This window comes from Aedes aegypti, chromosome 3, assembly GCF_002204515.2.
Source record: "Aedes aegypti strain LVP_AGWG chromosome 3, AaegL5.0 Primary Assembly, whole genome shotgun sequence".
NCBI lineage: Eukaryota > Metazoa > Arthropoda > Insecta > Diptera > Culicidae > Aedes > Aedes aegypti.
Genome location: NC_035109.1, coordinates 195,314,090 through 195,337,895, shown reverse-complemented (window position 1 = coordinate 195,337,895; position 23,806 = coordinate 195,314,090). Strand labels below are relative to the sequence as shown.

At 36.9% G+C, this 23,806-nt stretch overlaps 1 protein-coding gene across 5 annotated transcripts in view; it reads right to left on the bottom strand.

The window, feature by feature from the left end:
* LOC5578293 (clathrin heavy chain) overlaps positions 1 to 23,806 on the bottom strand; it is a 55,985-nt gene that overhangs the window by 19,908 nt on the left and 12,271 nt on the right. For 4 of the 5 annotated variants that reach the window (XR_002502574.1, XR_002502573.1, XR_002502575.1 and 1 more), the window contains exons 3-4: positions 938 to 1,145; positions 614 to 868 (exon numbers count right to left, since the gene is read on the bottom strand). Coding sequence is in view for 2 of the 5 variants with exons in the window: in XM_021854424.1 (XP_021710116.1) it covers positions 614 to 868; positions 938 to 1,145 (463 nt within the window). In the remaining 3 variants the exon portion in view is untranslated. Of the gene's footprint in view, positions 1 to 613; positions 878 to 937; positions 1,146 to 23,806 lie in introns of all 5 variants that reach the window. The other variant, XM_021854423.1, reaches the window with a different exon arrangement.

The window sequence follows — 23,806 nt, the reverse complement described above, 5'->3', positions numbered from 1 at the left end:
TGAAATCTTGAATGAAATTTAGAAGAATCTAAGGAAAAAACATTCCGAGAAATGATCGGAAAAACTGCAAGAATAATTCGTGGACGAAATTGTTTAGCAATTCCTAGAAACGATGCTCAAGGAATTCCTGAGAGAACCCGTTGATAATGACCCGTTCATAATGAAGATGACTGGAAAAACTGAAAAAACGGCATTGGAACTTCTTGAAGAGTTTTTGTAGAGTTTCCTGTAAAAGATTGTCTAACGTCTAACGGGTTTCTTCAAAAACTTTAGAATGCACTTTTGAGAATTTTCCTGTAAGAACTGTAGAAACATGAGTTAAAATACTGGAGAAATCGAAAATATCACTGGAGAGAAATCGTGGAACAGTATCTGGGAAAATTTTCCAGGTAAATTCCTAGAAATTACTGGAAGTAGTTTCGTTCGATTACCTGCAGAAAAAAAATGAATATTTTTTTTAAATTATGTATGCTCTAAAATATCTCTGGAATACTTTCTGGACGTATTCCTAAAAGAGCTTGTGAGACCTTACATTAAAATGGAGGCATTGAAATATACCCCAAATCTCTAGAAAAAGACTTGCTACCAGCCCTGGATAATTCGTTAAACTTACCAACTAGAAGAAGCCAAGCCTGCTTGGGATCGGTTCTATAGTTGATGATTTGGCATCCATTCAGCGATGAGTGTCGTTCGAACATTTTCACTGGGGTCGAGTCTCCTTCCATGGACCAATGGTAAACCGAAGTTTCAGTCACCAAGGACAAGGTGTTCAGCGTGATCCACTTCCAGAAGACGACCTCCTCGGTCATTGCGTGGGCCTTCATTTTTGATTTCATCTCGATGTTAAAAATTTGAAGAGTCTTTTGAGCTGCGGGACCAGATTATAGAACAGATTAACGTAGTGGCAAAAAGATTCAAAGTTTTCAAGCATAGATACCTTTGAGAGCGATGACCTTGCTAGCAGGATTCATAATAGCTGAATCAGCGCTTATCGGCCGACGAATGGGATTTTGCGCATCGTTCATATCGATAATGACGACTTGCGCCGTTTCGCCGATTTTCTCTCGGACGCAGATAAACTTGTCGGATTCCATAGTCAGGTTGGTGAAGGAGATTGAGCTCGGATTGATGTTGATGTTGGTGAGCTGTTGAAAGAAACGATTTTGAATTTTACATACATATTATAATACATTTTCAGGATTAGTGAACAACGATAAAGTAAAGAGAATTAACAGAGCAAAATTGAATAATTTAGGTATATTGTTCATTTCCTAAATGTGTTGGACCAATTGAAGTTCATTTTCATTATATTTAACTGTTTTACAAAATTCACTTAGGATTAGTCATTAAGAAACACACAAGTTCTATAAGGAGCTCTACGCATGAAATGTGCTGTAATCAATATGCAAGCATCGGTGGGATTAGCTGATGCAACTGGGTCATACTTAGAGGCTTAGGCAGTAGAGCAATAAGGAGGTAACTAAAAGATGAAAGCAGCACTTCGATGACCACTTGAATAACACTACACACCAAATTTTCATTTCTCCTTCCAGCAAAATGAATTGCTGAAACGGCTTCAGCAAATAACATTTTACTGTTAATCCAGTAACATCAATATTGTTTGCTGGATTGTCCAGAAAGTGATAGAATTGCTGAAACAATCAGCAAAGGAAATGTCAAACACTTATATTTTCTCTCGATTAATATTTGTCGTTAGTGGCGTCCGTGAACATAAAGTTATTTATTCTCTTTGAAAATATGTTATTATTCCCAAATTTAAAAGTTTTCAACGTCAGGTGAGTTGTAAAACACATTTCGTTGAAAATATCGACACGATCGTGACACATTTGCTTTCAGATAGCTGAATCAGAATTCCTGCGTTATTGTGTGCAACTAGGAGTCAACATTTTATGAACAAATAAATTGTAATCTATGCCGCAAATTAGTACAATTCAAATATAAAGTCTCGTGTAAAGTGTAAAATAGGTCTGCTGTAGTTTTATTTCAAGATTTTGTTCGAAAAATAGTTCAAACGGAACAGAAAAATCGACCTTATACACTTGCTGATTAATCAGCAATAGCCGAGCATCGCGTGATAAAGAAATTGCTGATTAATCAGCAAACGAACTGTCAAATTACATTGCTGTAAGTTCCAGCAATATTTTGATTGCTGAATGAATTGCTGGATTTACAGCACAAAAATATCAGCAAAATTTTGCTGGCTTCCAGCAATAAAAATTTGGTGTGTAAGCGTCAATACCAAGGGTGGAGGGCGGCTGTCAAATGGGAGTAAAATTGAAAAGCCGTTAACCTAAGTCCAATTTTAAGGCTTAAGGTGATGATAAATCGAAGCCAAACCTTAAATTATCAAGAGCACAAATCTGGAGAACCGAACACCCGTTTGAGCTGAAAACTTAATCGATTGGTCACCACCAGTTTTCAGCTTAAACGGATGTTTGGTTCTCCAGCTTTGTGCTCTTGAAAATTTGAGGTTTGGCTTCGATTCATCTTCACTTTAACGCGAAAAAGTAAAAAATATTATTCGCAAAGTTTCAGACAATCAATGTGCTTGAAAGATGGGCCGTATGAATAAAATGTAGTAAAGTTGAGTTTACTACATTTTCGGTAGTAAACGCTATATGTGGAAAACGAGTGGAACATGTTTGTGTCATTTTCCTTTCTACACCTTTCGAACATACTACAAACAACGCATTGCTATGAATAAAGGTAGCATTTACTACAAAGCTACTGGTAATTAGCTTCAGAGGTTGCTACACATGCTTTGAGTTTGCGGAATTGAATGGAATAATTTGCTTTTGAGTAAAAATCATGGGAAAACGATATGAGTTTTGATATATCGGAAGGTATTTTGAGTTTTGCAAAGGAATTCTGAGGCTACGAAATCTTTCGCTCCGCCAATTCTGAGATTCCGGTAAGATTACCGGCAGTAGCAATTCGTAATATCCGTGTGAATTCTGGCATTACGATAATTATGTTATTTTCTAGGAATTGTAGGATGTCGGTAGGAATTCAGATATTGATAAAGTAATTCTGAATTTTACGTGTAAATTCTGACATCTCAGATTTCCTTTTGAATTCCGGAATTCCTGTAGGAACTTTGAGATTCCGATAGTGATGTCGGATTTTTTATGATAATTCTGAAAATTTAAATACCATTCTAGGAATATTGCGGAAATATTAGGAATCTGGTAAAAACTCTAGAATTGGGGTGGGAATGGGATTCCGAATATTAATCTCTTGGAATTCTGTGGGTATCTTTGAGACGGTATTTCTGTAAGAATCTATGAGATTGCGGTGGGATTCCTGCGAATTATTGTGTGAATATTTGTAATTCCGAAAATCAATCTTTGTAATTATTGTAAAAACCTTTAAGATTCCGTTGATCTCCAGTCTCGTTGGAATTTCAAAGTAAAGCTTTAATATAAACGTTTTGAATGTCGGTAAATATTTTATAGATTTCAATGGGATTTTTTGTGGAATCGTTAAGAATTTTAATAATTTCAAAGGGAACCCTGGTGTTTTAGGGGAGATCCTCATTGAATTCTAACGACTACCAATGGAATCACTACAATTCTCATAAAAATCTCTACATTTTAAGTTCTAGACATTCCAAGGATACTATCAGAAACCCCACCAAAATAACGAGAATATCACAGAAACACTTAAAACATCGGAATTCAACATGCTGTTAAGAAAACACACGAGGAGCATCAAAATTCTACCGCAATTTCACCAGAATCTCAGTACTGGTGCTAGAAAATATGTGGTTCCAAATTTGATAGCTGTAATCTCAAGATCTCTTCATAGATGTTAAGCTGGTATTCAAGAATCATCGGCGTTGGCGAAAGCCGAAAACCACCTAGAAAATTCTTTGATGTACCATCATCATAAAATCATAGACATAGAGAGAATACCAGACTAATCGCAAAATTACACTACAAATCTTGTCAAATAACAGCACCTTCATGATTTGTGCAAATTGTCGCGTAATCGATTAGATTCCATGCATTTTCTTCATATGCTTGATTGTATTAATTTTAAGCGTCACTCTGAATAGATTATTCTTTACGTGCAGAATCACTCTGCACTCTGAATGGAAATTTCTTAACGTGCAGCTTCAGTCACTGCTCATGTTCGAAAGTAGTAAGTACTACATGTTCGAAAAGTTTTTATTCATACCAAAAGTGTAGTAAACTTTGTGGATTTTGTTTTTGAGTAGATGCTACATGTAGTAAAGTTCAAAGTTTTTTATTCATATCACCCATTGTTTGCAAGCAGTTATTTGCAACGTGCTACTGCAGTGCGCTGTTGGCAATTTGATCAGCAAATTCGGCTAAATTCTCAAAATGGTTGTTTTCGAGAAAATATATAACGCCTTCACCATTGTTTGGTCGTAATTTTGTATGGTTGTTTATATTTTAGAACCAGCGACCAGTGTTGATAGACTCACACTCAAAATCTCAATCAATTCGCTCTCCCGTGAGAGCAAACTCATTAGAGATCTGCTTCGCAAATCTCACGCTTGAGATTTTGATGCAAAATCAACTCAATCAACTCAAACCGTAAAAAATGATTCAGTCGCAAAACCCGGCAAGAACTCGTGAAACCCAAATGTTGTTGTTTACGTTAGAAAGGATTAACATAATTTTACCAGACTAACAAGAAATTATTGCCGTGTGCGAGTAAACTGTGGAAATACGAGACAATGGGTGATATGAATAAAAAACTTTGAACTTTACTACATGTAGCATCTACTCAAAAACAAAATCCACAAAGTTTACTACACTTTTGGTATGAATAAAAAACTTTTCGAACATGTAGTACTTACTACTTTCGAACATGAGCAGTGACTGAAGCTGCACGTTAAGAAATTTCCATTCAGAGTGCAGAGTGATTCTGCACGTAAAGAATAATCTATTCAGAGTGACGCTTAAAATTAATACAATCAAGCATATGAAGAAAATGCATGGAATCTAATCGATTACGCGACAATTTGCACAAATCATGAAGGTGCTGTTATTTGACAAGATTTGTAGTGTAATTTTGCGATTAGTCTGGTATTCTCTCTATGTCTATGATTTTATGATGATGGTACATCAAAGAATTTTCTAGGTGGTTTTCGGCTTTCGCCAACGCCGATGATTCTTGAATACCAGCTTAACATCTATGAAGAGATCTTGAGATTACAGCTATCAAATTTGGAACCACATATTTTCTAGCACCAGTACTGAGATTCTGGTGAAATTGCGGTAGAATTTTGATGCTCCTCGTGTGTTTTCTTAACAGCATGTTGAATTCCGATGTTTTAAGTGTTTCTGTGATATTCTCGTTATTTTGGTGGGGTTTCTGATAGTATCCTTGGAATGTCTAGAACTTAAAATGTAGAGATTTTTATGAGAATTGTAGTGATTCCATTGGTAGTCGTTAGAATTCAATGAGGATCTCCCCTAAAACACCAGGGTTCCCTTTGAAATTATTAAAATTCTTAACGATTCCACAAAAAATCCCATTGAAATCTATAAAATATTTACCGACATTCAAAACGTTTATATTAAAGCTTTACTTTGAAATTCCAACGAGACTGGAGATCAACGGAATCTTAAAGGTTTTTACAATAATTACAAAGATTGATTTTCGGAATTACAAATATTCACACAATAATTCGCAGGAATCCCACCGCAATCTCATAGATTCTTACAGAAATACCGTCTCAAAGATACCCACAGAATTCCAAGAGATTAATATTCGGAATCCCATTCCCACCCCAATTCTAGAGTTTTTACCAGATTCCTAATATTTCCGCAATATTCCTAGAATGGTATTTAAATTTTCAGAATTATCATAAAAAATCCGACATCACTATCGGAATCTCAAAGTTCCTACAGGAATTCCGGAATTCAAAAGGAAATCTGAGATGTCAGAATTTACACGTAAAATTCAGAATTACTTTATCAATATCTGAATTCCTACCGACATCCTACAATTCCTAGAAAATAACATAATTATCGTAATGCCAGAATTCACACGGATATTACAAATTGCTACTGCCGGTAATCTTACCGGAATCTCAGAATTGGCGGAGCGAAAGATTTCGTAGCCTCAGAATTCCTTTGCAAAACTCAAAATACCTTCCGATATATCAAAACTCATATCGTTTTCCCATGATTTTTACTCAAAAGCAAATTATTCCATTCAATTCCGCAAACTCAAAGCATGTGTAGCAACCTCTGAAGCTAACTACCAGTAGCTTTGTAGTAAATGCTACCTTTATTCATAGCAATGCGTTGTTTGTAGTATGTTCGAAAGGTGTAGAAAGGAAAATGACACAAACATGTTCCACTCGTTTTCCACATATAGCGTTTACTACCGAAAATGTAGTAAACTCAACTTTACTACATTTTATTCATACGGCCCAATGAGTTAAAAAGGTGAGTCAACTCATCCATGATTGTTTGACTGCCGAGTTGCATGATTGACAACTCACGCATGAAAAATTTCAAGCGTGAGTTGTGAGAAATTGAGTTTTTCACAACACTACCAGCGACACGTGAGGGAAGCAGTAAAGAGCCGCCAGTACCTGCCTTGGTCAATACAGCGAAGGAAATGTTGACGTCAGTTAAACCAGCTTACACTTCGAGGGAAGCTTTAAGAATACAATTCTACAGCTCATACAGTTAACTCTCCCTTACTCGATATTGAAGGGACCATCGAGTTAGGGAGGTATCGAGTTACAGAACACAAAACCAATGCAACTGCGATCCAAGGGACCATCGAGTTAGCCATGAAAACCAACTTTTACTATGGTTCTCTAACTCGATATCGAGATACGTAATATCGAGTAAGGGAGAGATAACTGTATCATATATCATAAACCATTATATTGTAATTTTTTAAAATTAATTAATGATTCATTACGCAACTCAAAACAGATGCGTTTCTTGACATATTGGCGTGATGAAGAATAGCCTATTATGGTGAGAAATTGCAAAATAGTTATTTATGCAACAAGTTGCAAAATGATGATTTTTTCAGCAAGAGTCGTACCACAGACAAACAGACGTATCACTCTAATTATTTTCATCGCACAGCGGAATAGCGCCCAATCCTCATATTTAGTAGTTGGCCGACAAGCCACTCGTGACGCTCGCATCGTTTTTGTTCGAGTTTGACGTTTGCTCGCTACCGCCATCTAGTTCGCGGTTGGCCAGATAAAGTATTTTTAGCATTGGGCGTAAATGTTCACGGGACCATGTTTTAAATTGTCGTACATTTATCCAACGAGGCTTGACGAGTTTAATAAATACGACGAGTGCTGAAAAAAAAATAGTTTTGCAACGAGTTGCATACAACATTTTTTGCAATTACGAAAACGCCGTTACAGTTGGATTATTTCTTGGAGAATATCGAGCATTTTGCACCTTATTAGACTACTGTGCAGAAAATGTTTGCAGAGTGAACATTTGCACACCTCACACATCAGTTTGACAGTATGCTTGGATACTATTTTTTCGTCTTGGTTTTGATTTTGTGCGCCGAAAGTGACACCCACGTACCTCCATGTAATGCTTTGTACTTAGAGTGTCCATTTCCCGGCCATTTGGCTCGTCCCGGGATTCGGGACAAAAATCTATGCTTGTCCCGGGAAATCCCGGGATCCCGGGATTTATCAATTTTTCAATAAAGCTAGCATTTCGGTTGAAATGGAAGTTCAAATTTAACAATACAATGTTTTTTCAATGAAATAAACAGATAATGTAACTTTTCAAAATAATATGTTAATTATAGCAAATCACATTTCAGATATTCTGATGAAGAAACCTAACAAAAATCAAAACTTAGCTTAACTAATCACGGGTTTGCTACGGATTTTTTCAAATTCTCTATAACACTTATGAATGGAAGTTTGATAGAAACTTAAGTCATAATATTAAAGCGATTTGTTTGAATTTGAAAAGCCATAAAAACTTTAGAACAAAAGAAACGATCACAGATCATTGAAGGTATTGTAGATCATGCTAAAAGTTAATTACTCAAAATTATTGACTGAAGTTTGATGCCGTGAATCGCAAGTCAGTGCCATCTACATTGTGGTCAAAATTGAGTTGAGATCAGTTTTCATTATATCTTCTAATGATCTTTCAGCTGCCCTAACGAGAAATCACTTTTTGTTCAGTAAAATTAGGACAGAACACCAAGTCGAATTGTCCCATAATGAACAAAAAAACGCACTGCAGATTTTCGCATCGTGTTCATTACATTTATTAATTCATTCAAAAATGAATCGTTATTTGGTCATCTTTATATTTTTCCTAGAAAGGTTACGGAATGGAAAGCAAATTATGAATATTTCATCAGAATTGAAACATGTTCCATTCTCCTGGAATTTTTTGAATATTAGTATGGAAAACGAGATTGAAAACAGCTCAGTCAATTTTCTCAAAGCCTACTTTTTACAGATGGTACCGACTTGCGATTTGCGGCAGTTTAGGTGTACTCAGCATAGGTTTATAAAAAAGGCTAATGTTTAAAAGAAAAGCTTTAAAACTTTGCAACTAGACAAATAAGAATATGTACTTCTAACTTGGTAAATGGATCTTTTTAATTACTTTTTAATTACTTTAATTTTTAATAATTACTCGTTTATTCTCTTTTTCATTATGCTTTCCTACTTCATCAAATAAGATTGATAGTGCGGAAAAATGTCATTGTTTTTCATTGAAATTTAGTGGTTTTCATCAAGTTCTACATACATTTCGGGAATCCCGGGATTCCCGGGATATCAGAAATAAAATCCCGGGAAACGGGAAATCCCGAAATTTGTCAAATCCCGGGATTTTTTGTCCCGGGATGTCCCGGGATGGACACTCTATTTGTACTGCAACATCCGAAATGTTGTATGCGCTGTAACATCCGAAAGACCCCCATCCACTCTCTTCTGCGTTATGATATTTGTGAATAAGACACATTCCAGCGTTACGCGACACCACGAGGAACCGACTTTCATTATCAAACTAGGCCTGTTCTCGGAAATATGCCTTGTGACCATGTGATTAAACAGGTTTTATATCTTGCATATTAAATGTACTTGATGTTGTGACATTCATTTTGAAACATAACACTGTATATATGGTAACTAAAAGCAGTTGCATTTCGTAACGCGACACCATCGCTGAAATGTACTTTTTTAAACATCACTCTATAATCGCCTATATCTGCTCTGCTATAATTTTTACAATCCGGGTTTTTTTCTAGGCAATCGTTCTATGTATTGATAAGAATCAGAGTGTGACTTCAAACTGGAAGGAAATATTGAATAATTGCAGAAATCATTGATTTCATTTTATGAGCGCCGCGTTACGTTTATCTTCCAACAGAGTTCTGCAAATGGTGTCGCGTTACGTACGCAAAAAGCATTTTTTTATTTTTATTGATAAAATCGGTAATGTTGCTTTCAGGTTTCAGAAAAGATGTATATCTAGTATTGTTATTTGTTTCGACATTCTGCCTCACAGTGGGGTAATTTGATCCGACACTGGTTAAAATTAATTTAATGTTTCTGTGAAACCTTTTGATAATGTCGTGCTTTGTAAAAGCGTAGATGGCGCTTGTGGTCACCATATAAATTTGATTAAACTCTTTGCAATAATATTTAGATTTTTCTGTGATTTTTTAAGAATGTTTCCGGTACAGTGCTTTCGGATGGCGGCGCGAATAATCTTGAGCTTTGATACTTGTTAGAATGATTGAATTTGATTGTAAAATAAAAACATGTAAACCTTTCAACGATGTACTTTTTAAAGTATGCTTTCGGTAAAGTCGACAAGCAGACGTTTTGTGGTTGTCGGAACTACCCGAAATTCAATAACACAGTAACACAAATTATTAAAAAGATTCCATACATTATTTTAAGAATATTGTTCCAGAAATTTGTAGACAACCATGAAATGATGATGGGACGAAAAATATGTAGAGCTGCTGTACAGTGGAACTTTTTTTGGGTTAAATTTTTTAACAGTTCCTTTGATCTTTTTAAAGATGATGAAAATATCCGATGTACATTCGATTTTTATAATCTGCTGGTTCAGACATAGCGTGTGCAGGTGTTTATGATTTACTAATGGTGGCCTGAAAGATACAGAATTTTGTGGCACAGGGGTGTAATTGTAACCAGATATTGGGCCAATAAAATTTCAACGTAGCCATGTAGTTTTATGAGGATCATGTTTTAGCAAAATTGTTAAGGACGTTTATGGTCTCAAAATAGTGATCTGAATATCATGGAATTCTGCCGCACAGAAGAGTTATTAAATCAGATTATTAGGCGAAACTTTGAATACATTTTAACTCATGAAGTTCAGTTCCTTAATTATTCAACCGATTGTTTGAGCTTTCATTGAAAGGAAAACGTTTTTGTGAGAGGTAAATAGGGTAGGTGTATCAGTTATGGACAAAGTGGTCCCCTATTTCGCCATACGTGATTACTTTAATGTCTTCAAATTTTGAAAATGTTTGTGTGTTGTAGTAGTTAGATTTAACATATATCTTGATGTAAAAACATTCAATAAGATTTAAAATGTGAAAGTTAAAAAAAGTTTACATATGGCCAAATAGGGAACCACTATGGCCATAACTAGTACACTTTCCCTATGTTTCTTTTTTTCTTTTTTGCATAAAGCTAATCAAATAGCTCTGGTTTTAGGTCTGGTTTTAAGAAGCGACCCAAATCTTATCAGTAAGGTGCCGGTCAGTGAAAAGATAGCCTCACACATACACATGTTGGGCACTGCTTGGCTTCAATAATAAACAACCTGAATCACTGGAAAATCCGCAATATTCATAAAAAATATCAATTTATAAAATCATCCAATCAGGACTGCCCATGGACCACTACAATTCCCTTTGGAAAATCCGCAAAACTGGTCGTAAAAATCATCATAGACCATGACAAGACATCCAGAAGATTTGAAAAAAAAACTACATGTCTAAGTTTATTTTTACGAGATGACCATTTTTTTTACGGTTGCTCCAGATCCTCTTAAGAGCTTTATAGTGGCCACCTTTATCCAAGAACAATCCCAATCATCTGTTATGTTTAATAATTTATTTCTGATATGTTTTGGAGAAAAGCGCAGTGATCTAGGATGATTTTCACGAAATGACCATTTTTACGAATGTTCCGGATCTTCCAGAGGCCATTGTTGTGACCACCTAGGTCCATGAACAATTCAAATAATCTATTGCGTTTTATTATAAGGAGTTTTGATGAGTTTGCAAAAAAAACTGTCTTGGATTATTTTCATGAATTGACCATTTTTACGGATATTCCGGATTATCCGCTAGAGAACAACGTTGTTTACCATCGAAGCCAAGTATTCCACAACATGTAAGAGACTATTCCTGCACTAAACGGCACCTGTCTGAAAAGATTTGGGTCACTAGCCAACGAGTTCATTAAAAACCAGAGCTACTTGATCAGATTTGAGTGAAAAACAAGAGAAAACAGACATACCCACATTTTACAAAAACGGGGAGGGTTTTAGTGGAGTGGCACCAACGCTGAAAGCTAGTATAAGTTACTTTTAGTTAACTATTTCCATCTACTGAAAATCAAAAAATTCGAAAATCGGTTGTAGCATTGCTGAGAACGAGCATTTTGAAATTTGTAGTTTCATCCTGAAAATTTACGGTTAAAATTAACGTAACGCGACACCAAAACTTTGCACCTAGTGTAACTTCTCGAAGAATGGTCCGATTTTAAATCTTTTTTATGGAAACACGTATCTTGACGAGTAGGAAGAGAATCCTAAATATAAGAGTTCTAAAAGAAGTATTTATTTTACAATGTCAAAAATAAGGCAATTTTCGTAACGCGACACCATAATAATGTGACTATTTGAAAAAATACGTTTTCAAAGAATCAATAATTTGTTTGAAAGAATTAAACCCACACATAACAATATCATCTAATACCCTTCTAGTTAACGGATAAGACAATCTTATTACACTTGATAAACTATGATACAGGGCTTTTATAAAAAAGTTGTTTAGTCCTCAATTTCTCACTAATAAATTATATGAACTTTATATGACTTTTCAGGTATGTTTTTCATTGTATTCTCAATCAAATTTATGTTTTTTATACAATTCAACATATTGTCTTTCATGTTCTGCATAGCTTTGGAAATATTTCACAGTTTGAATTTTTGATATCTTGGCGTAGATGTGCATGGAATGTGTCATAAGCGTTGACATAATTGACTTATCCACCGGTGAACTAAAATCATTCTGTCCAGGAACGCAATTCGAACATTTCCAGAAACGGTAGAAAGAATGGTACAGTGCTCAGTGCAGAATTTATACTTCTATAGATGACGAATTAAGTTCGTTCCTCAACATGAAGTACTTGGATAAACCTTAAGACAACGATAAAGATCAAGTTGCTGAAAGTTCTTCCGTTAGGAGGGATGCCTAAACCCTAATCGATTACGTCCTGAATCTGCGGGAAACAAATCTGATTATGGAAACGATTTATATTATTCTATTATTCTGGATCAAGCAAACATTAGCTTCTTAAAGGAAAAACTTCTCAATTAGCTTTACGGCTGCTGGCTATTGGTTGCCGTTCGCGCTTTCAAACACTATGTACAGGGTGATTACTATTTCCTGTCAGTAAAATAAGTTATCATACAAAAAGGATGGTTCTATGCTTTTTGATTACCAGTGCATATCCAGTTTTGGACATCTATAACATTTGTCTTCACTATACATAGATAACATATTTATTTTTTTACCTTAATTTCCAGCCACATGCGTTGTTTCAGAAGCATTGCAGTTAACACGAACGTTATTCAGAAGCATATAGGTATTTTAACCAAAAAAGACATATTTTTTTCGCTTAAGTTTTCCATAATCAGTCGTATGCTATTCCTTAATAAGGCTGAAAGATTGTGGTAACATACTGTTTTAATCAGGCAATTTTTTCAGTGGAGTTTAGTCAAAAATACATTTTTGTGGAAAACGTGCGTGCCAGGTGCTATGCCTTTAAAACAACACATATGACTAAAAACTAAGGTAAATAAAAAAAAGATTAAATCTTTACTTTGTCAAAACAAACTTTATAGATGTACTGGAAATTAAAATTCATATATACATCTTTTATCTACGATCAGTTACTTTACTGACAGGAATTAGTAATCACCCTGTAGAAGAAGTCTGTTAGTGGGGTGTAGGTGGAAATGGTTGTCCGACAATTCGCGGTGTACCATTCTGCGGTTTACCGTTTTGTGGTTTGTACCATTTCGCAGTATGCCATTTCGGGTTGTGCTACTTTTCCCCGAATGTCGTTTCCCTGAATACCCCGTTTCCCCGAATAACCCATTTCCCCGAATGGTTTATCGTAGTCACCATTGTCATAACTTTATACACTCAAAATAATCCAAACGTCATTGTTACGTGAAAACATACGTGGTTTTTTTCCATCGCACTTTTCACGTAGCTCTTACGTTAATCATAGGTAGCCCAGAATGAACGCATGAACTTTTGAACTTCGTCCATTCCACCGGAGCTACAAGTAAGAGCTACGTGGATTTTCCGGTAGCCTTTACGAAGCGTTTCAATAGGACCTAGATGGTTTTGCATTAAATTAACTAGAATATAGACCAACCTTATCTCTAATAGGCTTTGGAAGAATACTAATTCCCAATTGGAAAATATAAACAAATCTAAAAGATTGTGATATTTTTATATTCGATCTGAGCATTGTGAATCTTGTTTCCCATATGTTGTGAGTATGTTCTGTTTTGTTGCAGCCTTCGCGTGCTAGAATTGATAGAGGTTATAAATCAGGTGTAAAATATGAAGTAATGCAGGGATTCTTCGGTATTCCAAGCATATTTACCTTAAAATCAATCTAACACAGGGTTTAAAGTTCAGCAGCTTCTGAAGTTCTGCAAAAATCAAGAGGGCGCCATCTTAGGATTTGCGCTCAACACCGAATGTACGTACAATATGCAGATGTCAAAATGAACTTAGGCACCTACGTGAATTTCAGGTAAGTGCGATAGGTAACCTCAGTAACAATTACCGATTCACTATTTAATGGTTATGAATGGCTTAGTGATCTTTATCTTAGTCAGGTGAAGTGAAGTCAAAATGATTTTGGAATGATCTACGTGATTTTTCACGTAGCAATGACGTTTGGATTTTTTTGAGTGTACATTTCAGGGTAATGACCGAACCGGTCATCTGATATGCACCCTTCTTTATTCGATCCGCGATTCTTTCGAGTTTCACTGTTCTCAGCAATTTTGGCAATATGTATTTAGGCGAGAATGAACCAATATCTCCTGCTTTTGATTGCTTATCGACATTCGGGGAAAAGTAGCACAATCACCATTTCGCGATGTGGCTTTTCATATAAGCTACAAAATATTGGGCGAATTTGTTACTGTTTTCTCAAATAAAATTCAAGCAGAGTTTATGAAGAACTCTTTGAATAAATGTTGATCTGATGAGTTTCTGGTGAACTAAAATCAGTTCAGGAATGCAATCCGAACATCTCCAGAAACGGTAGAAAGAATGCTACAGTGCTCAGTGCAGAATTTATACTTCTATAGATGACGAGTTAAGTTCGTTCCTCAACGTGAAGTACTGATGAACCTTAAGACAACAATAAAGATCAAGTTGCTGAAAGTTCTTCCGTTAGGAGGAATACCGAAACCCTAATCGATCACGTCCTGAATCTGCGGGAAACAGATCTGATTATGGAAACGATTTAGATTATTTATCATTATTAATGCTCACTGTCAATCTGTGTTCTCTATGATGGAGTCAGCATCCCCGACGGACGAAATAATCATTGTCGGTGACTTCAATCTTGCTGGTGTTTCGTGGAAACCGTCTCACAGCGGTTTCCTCTACCCGGACCCCGAGTGCTCGTCGTTCCATGCCTGTGCGATTAATCTGTTGGATAGCTACAGTGCCGCCACATTGACTCAAATCAATCACGTTGTCAATGAAAATAACCGTAGTCTGGATCTATGTTTCGTGAGTTTCCAAGAAAAAGCACCAATAATTTCCGAGGCTCCGTGCGCCTTAGTAAAAGATGTCGCTCATCATCCTGCGTTGATGATATCTATTGAAGGCTACCAGATATCCGAATTCGACGATCGCCCCGCCTCTGTTTCGTACAACTTTGTGAAAGCCGATCATCGTAGCATTGCAGATGTCCTGTCAAGTATCGATTGGGCAACCATTCTTGACCCCCGCGATGTTGAAGTCGCTGCAACTACTTTTTCAAATGTTCTCTCATATGTCATCGACAGGCATGTACCAAAGCGCATACATCTTCAAGACGCACATCCTCCCTGGCAAACAAAAGAGCTTCGCCAACTTAAGTCGCAGAAGAGAGCCGCTTTAAGGAAACTAACAAAGCATCGAACGCTTCCTCTAAGGGACGATTATGTGAGGATCAATAACGAATATAAAAGATTAAGTCGCTTATGTTACTCTCAGCACCAGCGAGATATAGAGCTTAAACTTAAAAATAAGCCCAAATCCTTCTGGAAATGAACAACGTAAGGAATCCTTGTAAATGAACAACGTAAGGAATCTGGCCTTCCGTCGTATATGGAGCTGAACGGAGAAATCGCATCTACCACGCAAGAAATCTGTCAGCTGTTTGCTGAAAAATTTGCCAACGTTTTCAACGATGAGGGCATCACCGAGGACCAAGTAAGCCGCGCAGCCAGTTATGTTACTCTGAATGGTGAATCGTTGAGTGCTATCGACGTACAATTCGACGCGATCACCAAGGCCACTTCAAAGCTCAAATCCTCAAATAATCCGGGGCCAGACGGTGTCCCCTCCGCACTCCTGAAAAAACACATCGACAACTTGCTAGTTCCTCTCCGTCATCTTTTTCAAATGTCGCTTTCCAGTGGCACTTTTCCGTCCTGCTGGAAAACCGCATACATGTTCCCAGTACATAAAAAAGGAAGTAAACACGACGTGAATAACTACCGAGGAATTGCGGCGCTGTGTTCCGTCTCGAAACTTTTCGAGCTTGTCGTCATGGAACCTTTGCTCTCACACTGTCAGCAGTATCTCAGCCCCGACCAGCATGGTTTCACTGCGGGCCGGTCAACTACCACTAATTTACTGTGCCTCACATCCTACATCACTAATAGCATGACGGAACGTACGCAGACGGATGTCATATACACCGATCTCTCTGCTGCATTCGACAAGCTGGACCACGCTATCGCGATCGCAAAACTCGACAGACTTGGTGTCAGCGGCAATTTGCTATGTTGGTTCCGGACGTACCTCACCGGTCGTCAATTATTGGTTTCAATTGGCGATTTCAAATCCAGTAGCTTTTCTGCTTCTTCTGGCATCCCACAAGGTAGCCATTTGGGTCCGTTGATCTTTCTGTTGTATTTCAACGATGTTCATCTGCTAATCAAAAGTCCTCGTTTGTCTAACGCCGACGACCTAAAAATGTTCCTACAGATCCGCTCTACAACCGACTGCCACTTTTTGCAACAACAGATTGACGCTTTCGCTAACTGGTGCTCTCTTAATAGGATGGTAGTTAACCCAGTCAAATGTTCAATTATAACGTTCTCACGACTGAAGCAGCCGACCCTATTCGCCTACAGTCTGTATGGGACGATTATCGAACGCGTTAACCACGTGAAAGATCTGGGTGTCATCATGGACTCACAATTGTCTTTCAGGCAGCATGTGTCGTACACCGTAGACAAGGCGTCCAGAACACTTGGATTTATCTTCAGGATCGCCAAAAACTTCACGGACATCTACTGCCTAAAGTCGCTTTATTGCTCCCTCGTTCGTTCCACTCTGGAATATTGTTCTGCAGTCTGGTGTCCTGCATACAACAACGGCGCCGAGCGAATCGAGTCGGTTCAACGCCGCTTTCTACGTTTTGCGCTTCGCAAACTACCGTGGACGAATCCGTTCCGCCTACCTAGTTACGAGAGCAGATGCCAACTAATAGATCTCGAGCTACTCCGCACGCGAAGAGACACAATCAGAGCTTTGACGATCGCCGATACGCTTCAGGGACGAATAGACTGCGCATCAATCCTCGAACAAATCGACTTGAATGCTCGACCACGACTGCTCCGCAATAGTTCGCTCCTAAGGCTTCCTCTCCGACGGACGAACTACAGTACTAACGGTGGGATCAACGGATTACTGAAACTTTTCAACCGAGTCGCATCAATCTTCGACTTTCATCTCACTCGTGAGTTCTTACGTCGAAGATTTTCATCCTTTTTTGCTGGACGAAACAACTGACAACGGCTTTGAATGTGCTTTAGATTATGTTTTAGCTCTTGACTTCCATATGTGTTATTTGTAGATTTGACCTTTCTTGTCTCGATTTGTATGTTTTTAACTACCAACATCATTGGGGCCTCACTTTGCCTGTTGATGTAACAAATAAACAAACAAACAAACAATTTTGAATTAAGCAAACAATAGCTTCTTAAAGGAAAAACTGCTCAATGAGCTTTACAACTGCTGGCTATTGGTTGCCGTTCGCGCTTTCAAACACTATGTAAAAGAAGTCTGTTAGTGGAGTGCAGGTTGCAATGGTTGTCCGTCATTTCGCGGTAAACCATTCTGCGGTCAACCATTTCGCATTTTGTACCATTCTGCGATTTACCGTTTTGTGGTTTGTACCATTTCGCAGTATGCCATTTCGGGTTGTGCTACTTTTCCCCGAACCCCAGTTCCCCGAATGTCATTTCCCTGAATACCCCGTTTCTCCGAATAACCCATTTTCCCATACATTTTAGGGTAATGAACGAACCGGTCATCTGATATGCACCCTTCTTCATTCGATTCTTTCGAGTTTCACTGTTCTCAGCAATGTTGGCAATATGTATTTAGGCGAGAATGAACCAATATCTCCTGCTTTTGATTGCTTATCGACATTCGGGGAAAAGTAGCATAATCACCATTTCGCGATGTGGCTTTTCATACAAACTACAAAATTTTGGGCGAATTTGTTACTGTTTTCTCGAATAAAATTCAAACAGAGTTTATGCAGAACTCTTTGAATAATGTTTGATTGTTGAGTTTCTGGCTTATCTCAGGTTTTATTAAATAGTAAATTAGAGACATCTTTTGACTTACAGCCAAATACCACTGTAGAAACTGCACTAGCTATTCATTCCCGCCAAAAAAATTGAAATGTTTTAAAAATTCCACCAAAAAAAGTCAAATTTTACGATAGAATTATCTACGGAACTTTTTTCGCTTAATTTCTGATTTCGCCCTAAAAGCCATTGCAATGGCTAACAAAGCGTGTAGCTTGTTGTATCTAAGCAATCAAACGAATTTACACGCAACCCGTACACGCCCAGTAAATAGAAGAAAAAGATCAAATTGCTGCCATTTCGGAAGTTTTTATCTTGGTCTATTCATTTGCTTAGAAACTAGAAGCTACACACTCGGATTACCAATGGCTTCCAGGGCAAGATCACAAGTCATGCGAGATTTTTTTTTTCTAAAAACTTTATTCGCTGCTGATAGGGACTATGCACCTGAAAAGAAAAGTAATCGCCTATCTCAATGCGTGAGAAATTTCTTGCAAGAAAAGCTCAAGAACAGCACTTTTCTTTGATCGCAGTTGAAAAGAAATTCAAAATCAAATCGAGCTCACTATATTGTCGCACCGCCACCAAACCGGATCGCGCCAGTGAGACTCGCGACGCACCTCAACTCGCGCGATTATGAAATCAGTTTTTTAGTGTGGCGCTGCATTCTTACGATTTTTATGAACACTGCGCACTATTCACATATTAGCTGCGACGCACGAGGCCCGAGAAAACAATAATTATAAATAAATGTTGGTCTTGATTTCTACCGGATACATAATAATTTCTTGATCATAATCCATTATTTATTGATGATTCACAGAAATTTTCACTTTTCTTGAGTTTACCTAGCTTGAAAAGTAAGTTATTTCTTGCCCTATCTTGACGCATGGGAAATTCCTGCAAGGAATCGATCAAGTAAGCCCTTTTTTCTGATCGCAGTGCGCAGATGAATGGAAATGTCAGTTCAAACGGGAGCCGCCGTAGAAAATTTCAGCAAATAATCGTCGAGAAATTGCTTTAGCGATTCTTTTTCAGCAGCAAATCAGGCTAAATTTGTAATTGTAATTGTAATTGCTCAATCCACACCCTGGCAGACAATTATCCGCCAATCTAGACACGGGCTGGGTGAGGACCTACCAAGCCTCCCCCGTTAACATGTCCTATACCGTTTAGCACACCGGGTTCTTCCACAAGCAGGCGCCGGAATTAAAGCGGTCCCACAAGTTTAAGATACATTAAATAGATATAGTCCCTCTGGCACTAAATCGAATAGCGCCTTTCACCTCATCACCAGCACTGCCCATCCCGCACGCCAAACAAAATGCCGGAAGTGGCGTGCCGTGTAGCACATCAGATATTCTACAGAGCACACCACCTCCGACACCATGTTCAACGTACAGCAAAGACAGCGCTAATAAAAGCGGAATGCGCCATTCGATTCAGTACCAGAGGGACTATAAATGTAACGAAGAGGAAATGAAAAGAAATGGTTTGGTTGTTGGATTGCTGAAACGAGAAGAAAGAAATAAAGTTATTACGTTAAAACGTGGTTTTTATAGTTGAATAAATGTATCGATAGTTTCTCATCTGTTTTTTTTCCGTATCGTAGTTCCGTAGATTCTATCCTCCTCGAGTTTTGTCGATTCCGCTTGGGCAATGAGGACCGCGATGAAATGAAAAATATAAAAATATGAGCATTAGTGTTTATCTATTATTTAATGTGGTACTCATTTGCTTTCAAATACCTAAGTAACATGTGAACTCTGCCTCTATCAGAAAATTCTAATAAATCATAATTTATTCTCCTACACTTTCCCTAACACAAAGTATTCCTATTTAATAAGACAAGTGCAAAAGCACAAATAAAGGTGTGGGACCACATCGAATCATGTTGATGCCCTCAGAGCACTCATTCTTCGATTTGCGAAATATGAGTCCGCTGAAAACACCGACCCGACTCGACGCAATCGCGCACCTCTACCGGCACCTCCGCAAATGTAAAAACTTCTGCAATAATCCTGTGGTGTGAAAGAAATGCGCAATATTATTTTGATTTCAATCCTAACTTCATGACCCGTAGGCTCTACGCATATGATTGTTCATTATTTAGGCTAAATATACCTGTTTATACTCGTACATCAGAACAAAAGAAAAACGACAACGAATATCTTGCAGCGTAAAGTTTAAGTGATCAAATATTCATCCTCTCTTCGACCCTGCACTATAATAACCTCCTAATATAACGCAAAGCTAAAGATTCTCTCTTGCGTTACACAAACCATTTTCAAGAAACCATTTTCAAATACTTCCCATAATTTATGCGAGGCAAAACAGATTCCACTTTCTACGTAATGTAACGTAATGTAACCCAGCATAAACAGTTGCCCAACTCTCCAGACCTGCGCCCTCCAAGGTGCTGCTGTCTTACGTTGAAAACTTCTTTCCTCAGTCTGTCTATCAATTCCGAACTCTATTGCATACTACAATACCAATCAGACCCTATTCCTGACAAGACACAGAGTCACAACCCCAATGTGATGGATTTACCCACAACCTTGTCATAACCCCTCTTACGTTTCGCTATCCTCGGAAATCACCCATATTGATGCTTGGCAAAAATATCAGTATTCAATCCACAAATCCCAAATTACACCACATTACGTTGGTCCGTTTGGCGTCGCCGGTGGATACCTGTTCTGACATTCGTTTCTTTCAAACCCCATTTCATGCCTATCCCCCCACTTTATCAATACGAATGTTGACGAATCACGATAATCTGAAGATCGTGACCAGAACGGAGGTAGGATTTATCACTAGGGACCAACCACCACCTTCAGCAGCAAATCAGGCTAAACTGCCAAATTTGGGTATTGAACGTTATCATTTTGAAATAGCAGCTCAGACATTTCAAGATAATTTTGACCACCTTGAAATAGAAAAATAGTTGACAATATTCCCCAAGCTCCATTTTGTAAAAACCTGGTTCACAACTAAGTCATTGGGCAGATCATCTAGGTGGCCAATATCCTTTAAATGATTTCCCACGACCATTTCAGAATTAGTTCCTGCAAATGATGAAGTTTTACACTCAAATTTCGGCGGTTTAGAAAAAAAAAATGATAAATCGTCGACCGAGAGGTCCCATAAATAATCAAAAATACCCTAGGCAGGGCTGGTAGCAAGAATTGGTACCGAAAAAAGTTATTTTAGTGACCAAATTTGAGAAATAAGTGACTAAAAAGTGACTTTCTATTCTTGAAAAAGTGACTAAAAGTGACTTGAAAAGCAAGCCGTAATCAATTTTATTTCAATTCTAGTATACTGTTTTACGATCAATATCAATTATGATTGGGAATATTCCATATGATCTTCTGCTAGTAGTAGGTCTAGTTGAGTACCATATTTGGACATTTTTATTGTGCTTCCAAAATTACAAGATATCGCCTAGAATTGTTTTCAAACAGGGTAGTTTATATTTACGTAAGTAATCCTTTTTAGTAGATTTTCAATCTTTTAAAAATTTTGTGTCTTTTATATTACCAAAGTATTTTATATTGTATATTTTATTAAGAATTTGGAACATTTGTAAAATTGAAATTTTTGTCATTTCACGTTTCCATTTAAATTCCAGCTCTTCTACCTAATATGGTCAACATTTTTATGCACTAATCAATATTTCAATTGAAAATTATGACAGAAGATCGAATTTGATTGAAATACTGCTTAAACCGCGTCCTTTAAACGCCGAATAAGGAAGAAATTTTCGATCAGTAAGTTTAATAGAAGGTATTCACATTCTAAGACTTCCTCGTGAAATAACGACAAGTAACTTTTCGTTTTGCCGTAAATTTCTTAATACTCCGAAGACCTCTTCAGGAGTTTGTTTTATGATTTTTACGAACTTTTTATGTAATTCATCTAAGAATCGTTTATATACCTTCATGAATTCAATTTGTTTTTTTTTTTAAGAAAGACCACGTTGTTTCATTAAAATACTCTCCTACATTTATCACGGATGGTTTTCTACAACTTTCTTAATGCGAGCCATGGTTTTAGCTCAAAAGATCATTATATTGGTTGGTTCTTTATCATGGTGAAGAAATTACTTCGATGATTCCATTAAGAACTGCTCCAAAGATCGTTTCAGACATTTTTCAAGGAAGTCCCAAGTTCCCCGGAATTCTTTCATTGATTTCCCTAGGACCTGCTCCAAATAAAAAAAAAGCCAAGGAAATCTTCAAAGAATTTTTTCAGTTACTCATCCTGGATTCCCGAACAGTGGATAACAACAAAATTATATCAAGATTTGTTACAAATATTTTTTTTTTTTTTTGCTAGAAGCACTTTGAGTTGATGGAGGAAATTATAACACAATTAAAACAAAATCAGTTATAATAACAAAAACTATTTTAATTTAAAACTGAATTAATCCACAATTTGTTATAAAAAATGATAGGAAAGAAAATAACAAATTTTGTTATAATTCAGTAATGTTATATTTCTATTTGATTTGAAACATAATGTGTAATATTTTTGCTTAAATTATGACAGATTTTGTTTCAAATTTTGTATAGTGTGGAAGAAATTGTGTTCTAATTTTTGTTATTTTAACTAAAACCCACCAAAATTATAACATATTTTGTTAGAGAAAATGCGATAACTAACCCTTTTGTAATCCACTGGTCGGGTTGTCTTCAGGGAAATATCAAGAAAAAATTTCATATTTTTTTGTGAAAAATTTTGAAAAATCCGCGAGGAATTTCTAAAAAAAAACCTAGTGTAATTTCTGATTAAGGCTAAGTAGCCCGTCATTCGTTTTGGCAGCAATGATGACATTACAGCTTACAATTTCAAAGAGATAAAATTCAGTCTTGATAGTTTATAATGACTTGAAAAAGTATCACTGTACACGCTAACACTTACAAAGTATGCTGATACTTTTTCAGCTGTGTCTGTGCAAAACCAACTAATTTTCTTCAGTTCAAAATCTGGAGATGAATAAGCAACAATCATCAACGACGCGTACGAATTTCAATGACCGCCTACTTCGCCTTAAACTTGTGTGAGTTATAATGATGAATACCTACGAGGATCACTGAAAAATCTCTCGAATTTTTGATGAATATATTTCTTGATAAATCGCTATGATAATAAAAACATATGTATCCATCAATGGTCGGAGCAACAACTGTATTAATTGCTGTAGTATTAACTAGTGTAGAAGCTTGAATGAAATTTTAATTCTATGGAGTGAAGTGTTTGAGCCGCAGTAATAATATTTTGAAGAAATGCTGGAGAAATTTCTTTTAGTGATTCGATTATCCGGAGGATTCGATTATCCGGAGTGAAAAAAAAAATCGATACTCCGGATAATCGAGTCCGACCTGTAATACCTTAAGTAAGTTTTGAGCAATTCCGGAGAGTAATTGTGGATGAATTTTTGAGAGAATCCTTATAAAAAGGCCTGGATTGAATGGAAAAAATGGCGTAGGAATTATTGTAGGGTTTCTTGTAAAAATGTCGATTTTTTTTCGAAAACTCTGTACTAAACCTTTGGGAAAAACTTCTGTAGAGCCTGCGGGAATAATCCTAAAAGTAGCGATTGAAGAAATCTGTGAAAGAATCAGTAATCTGGAGGAAATAATGAGATTTTT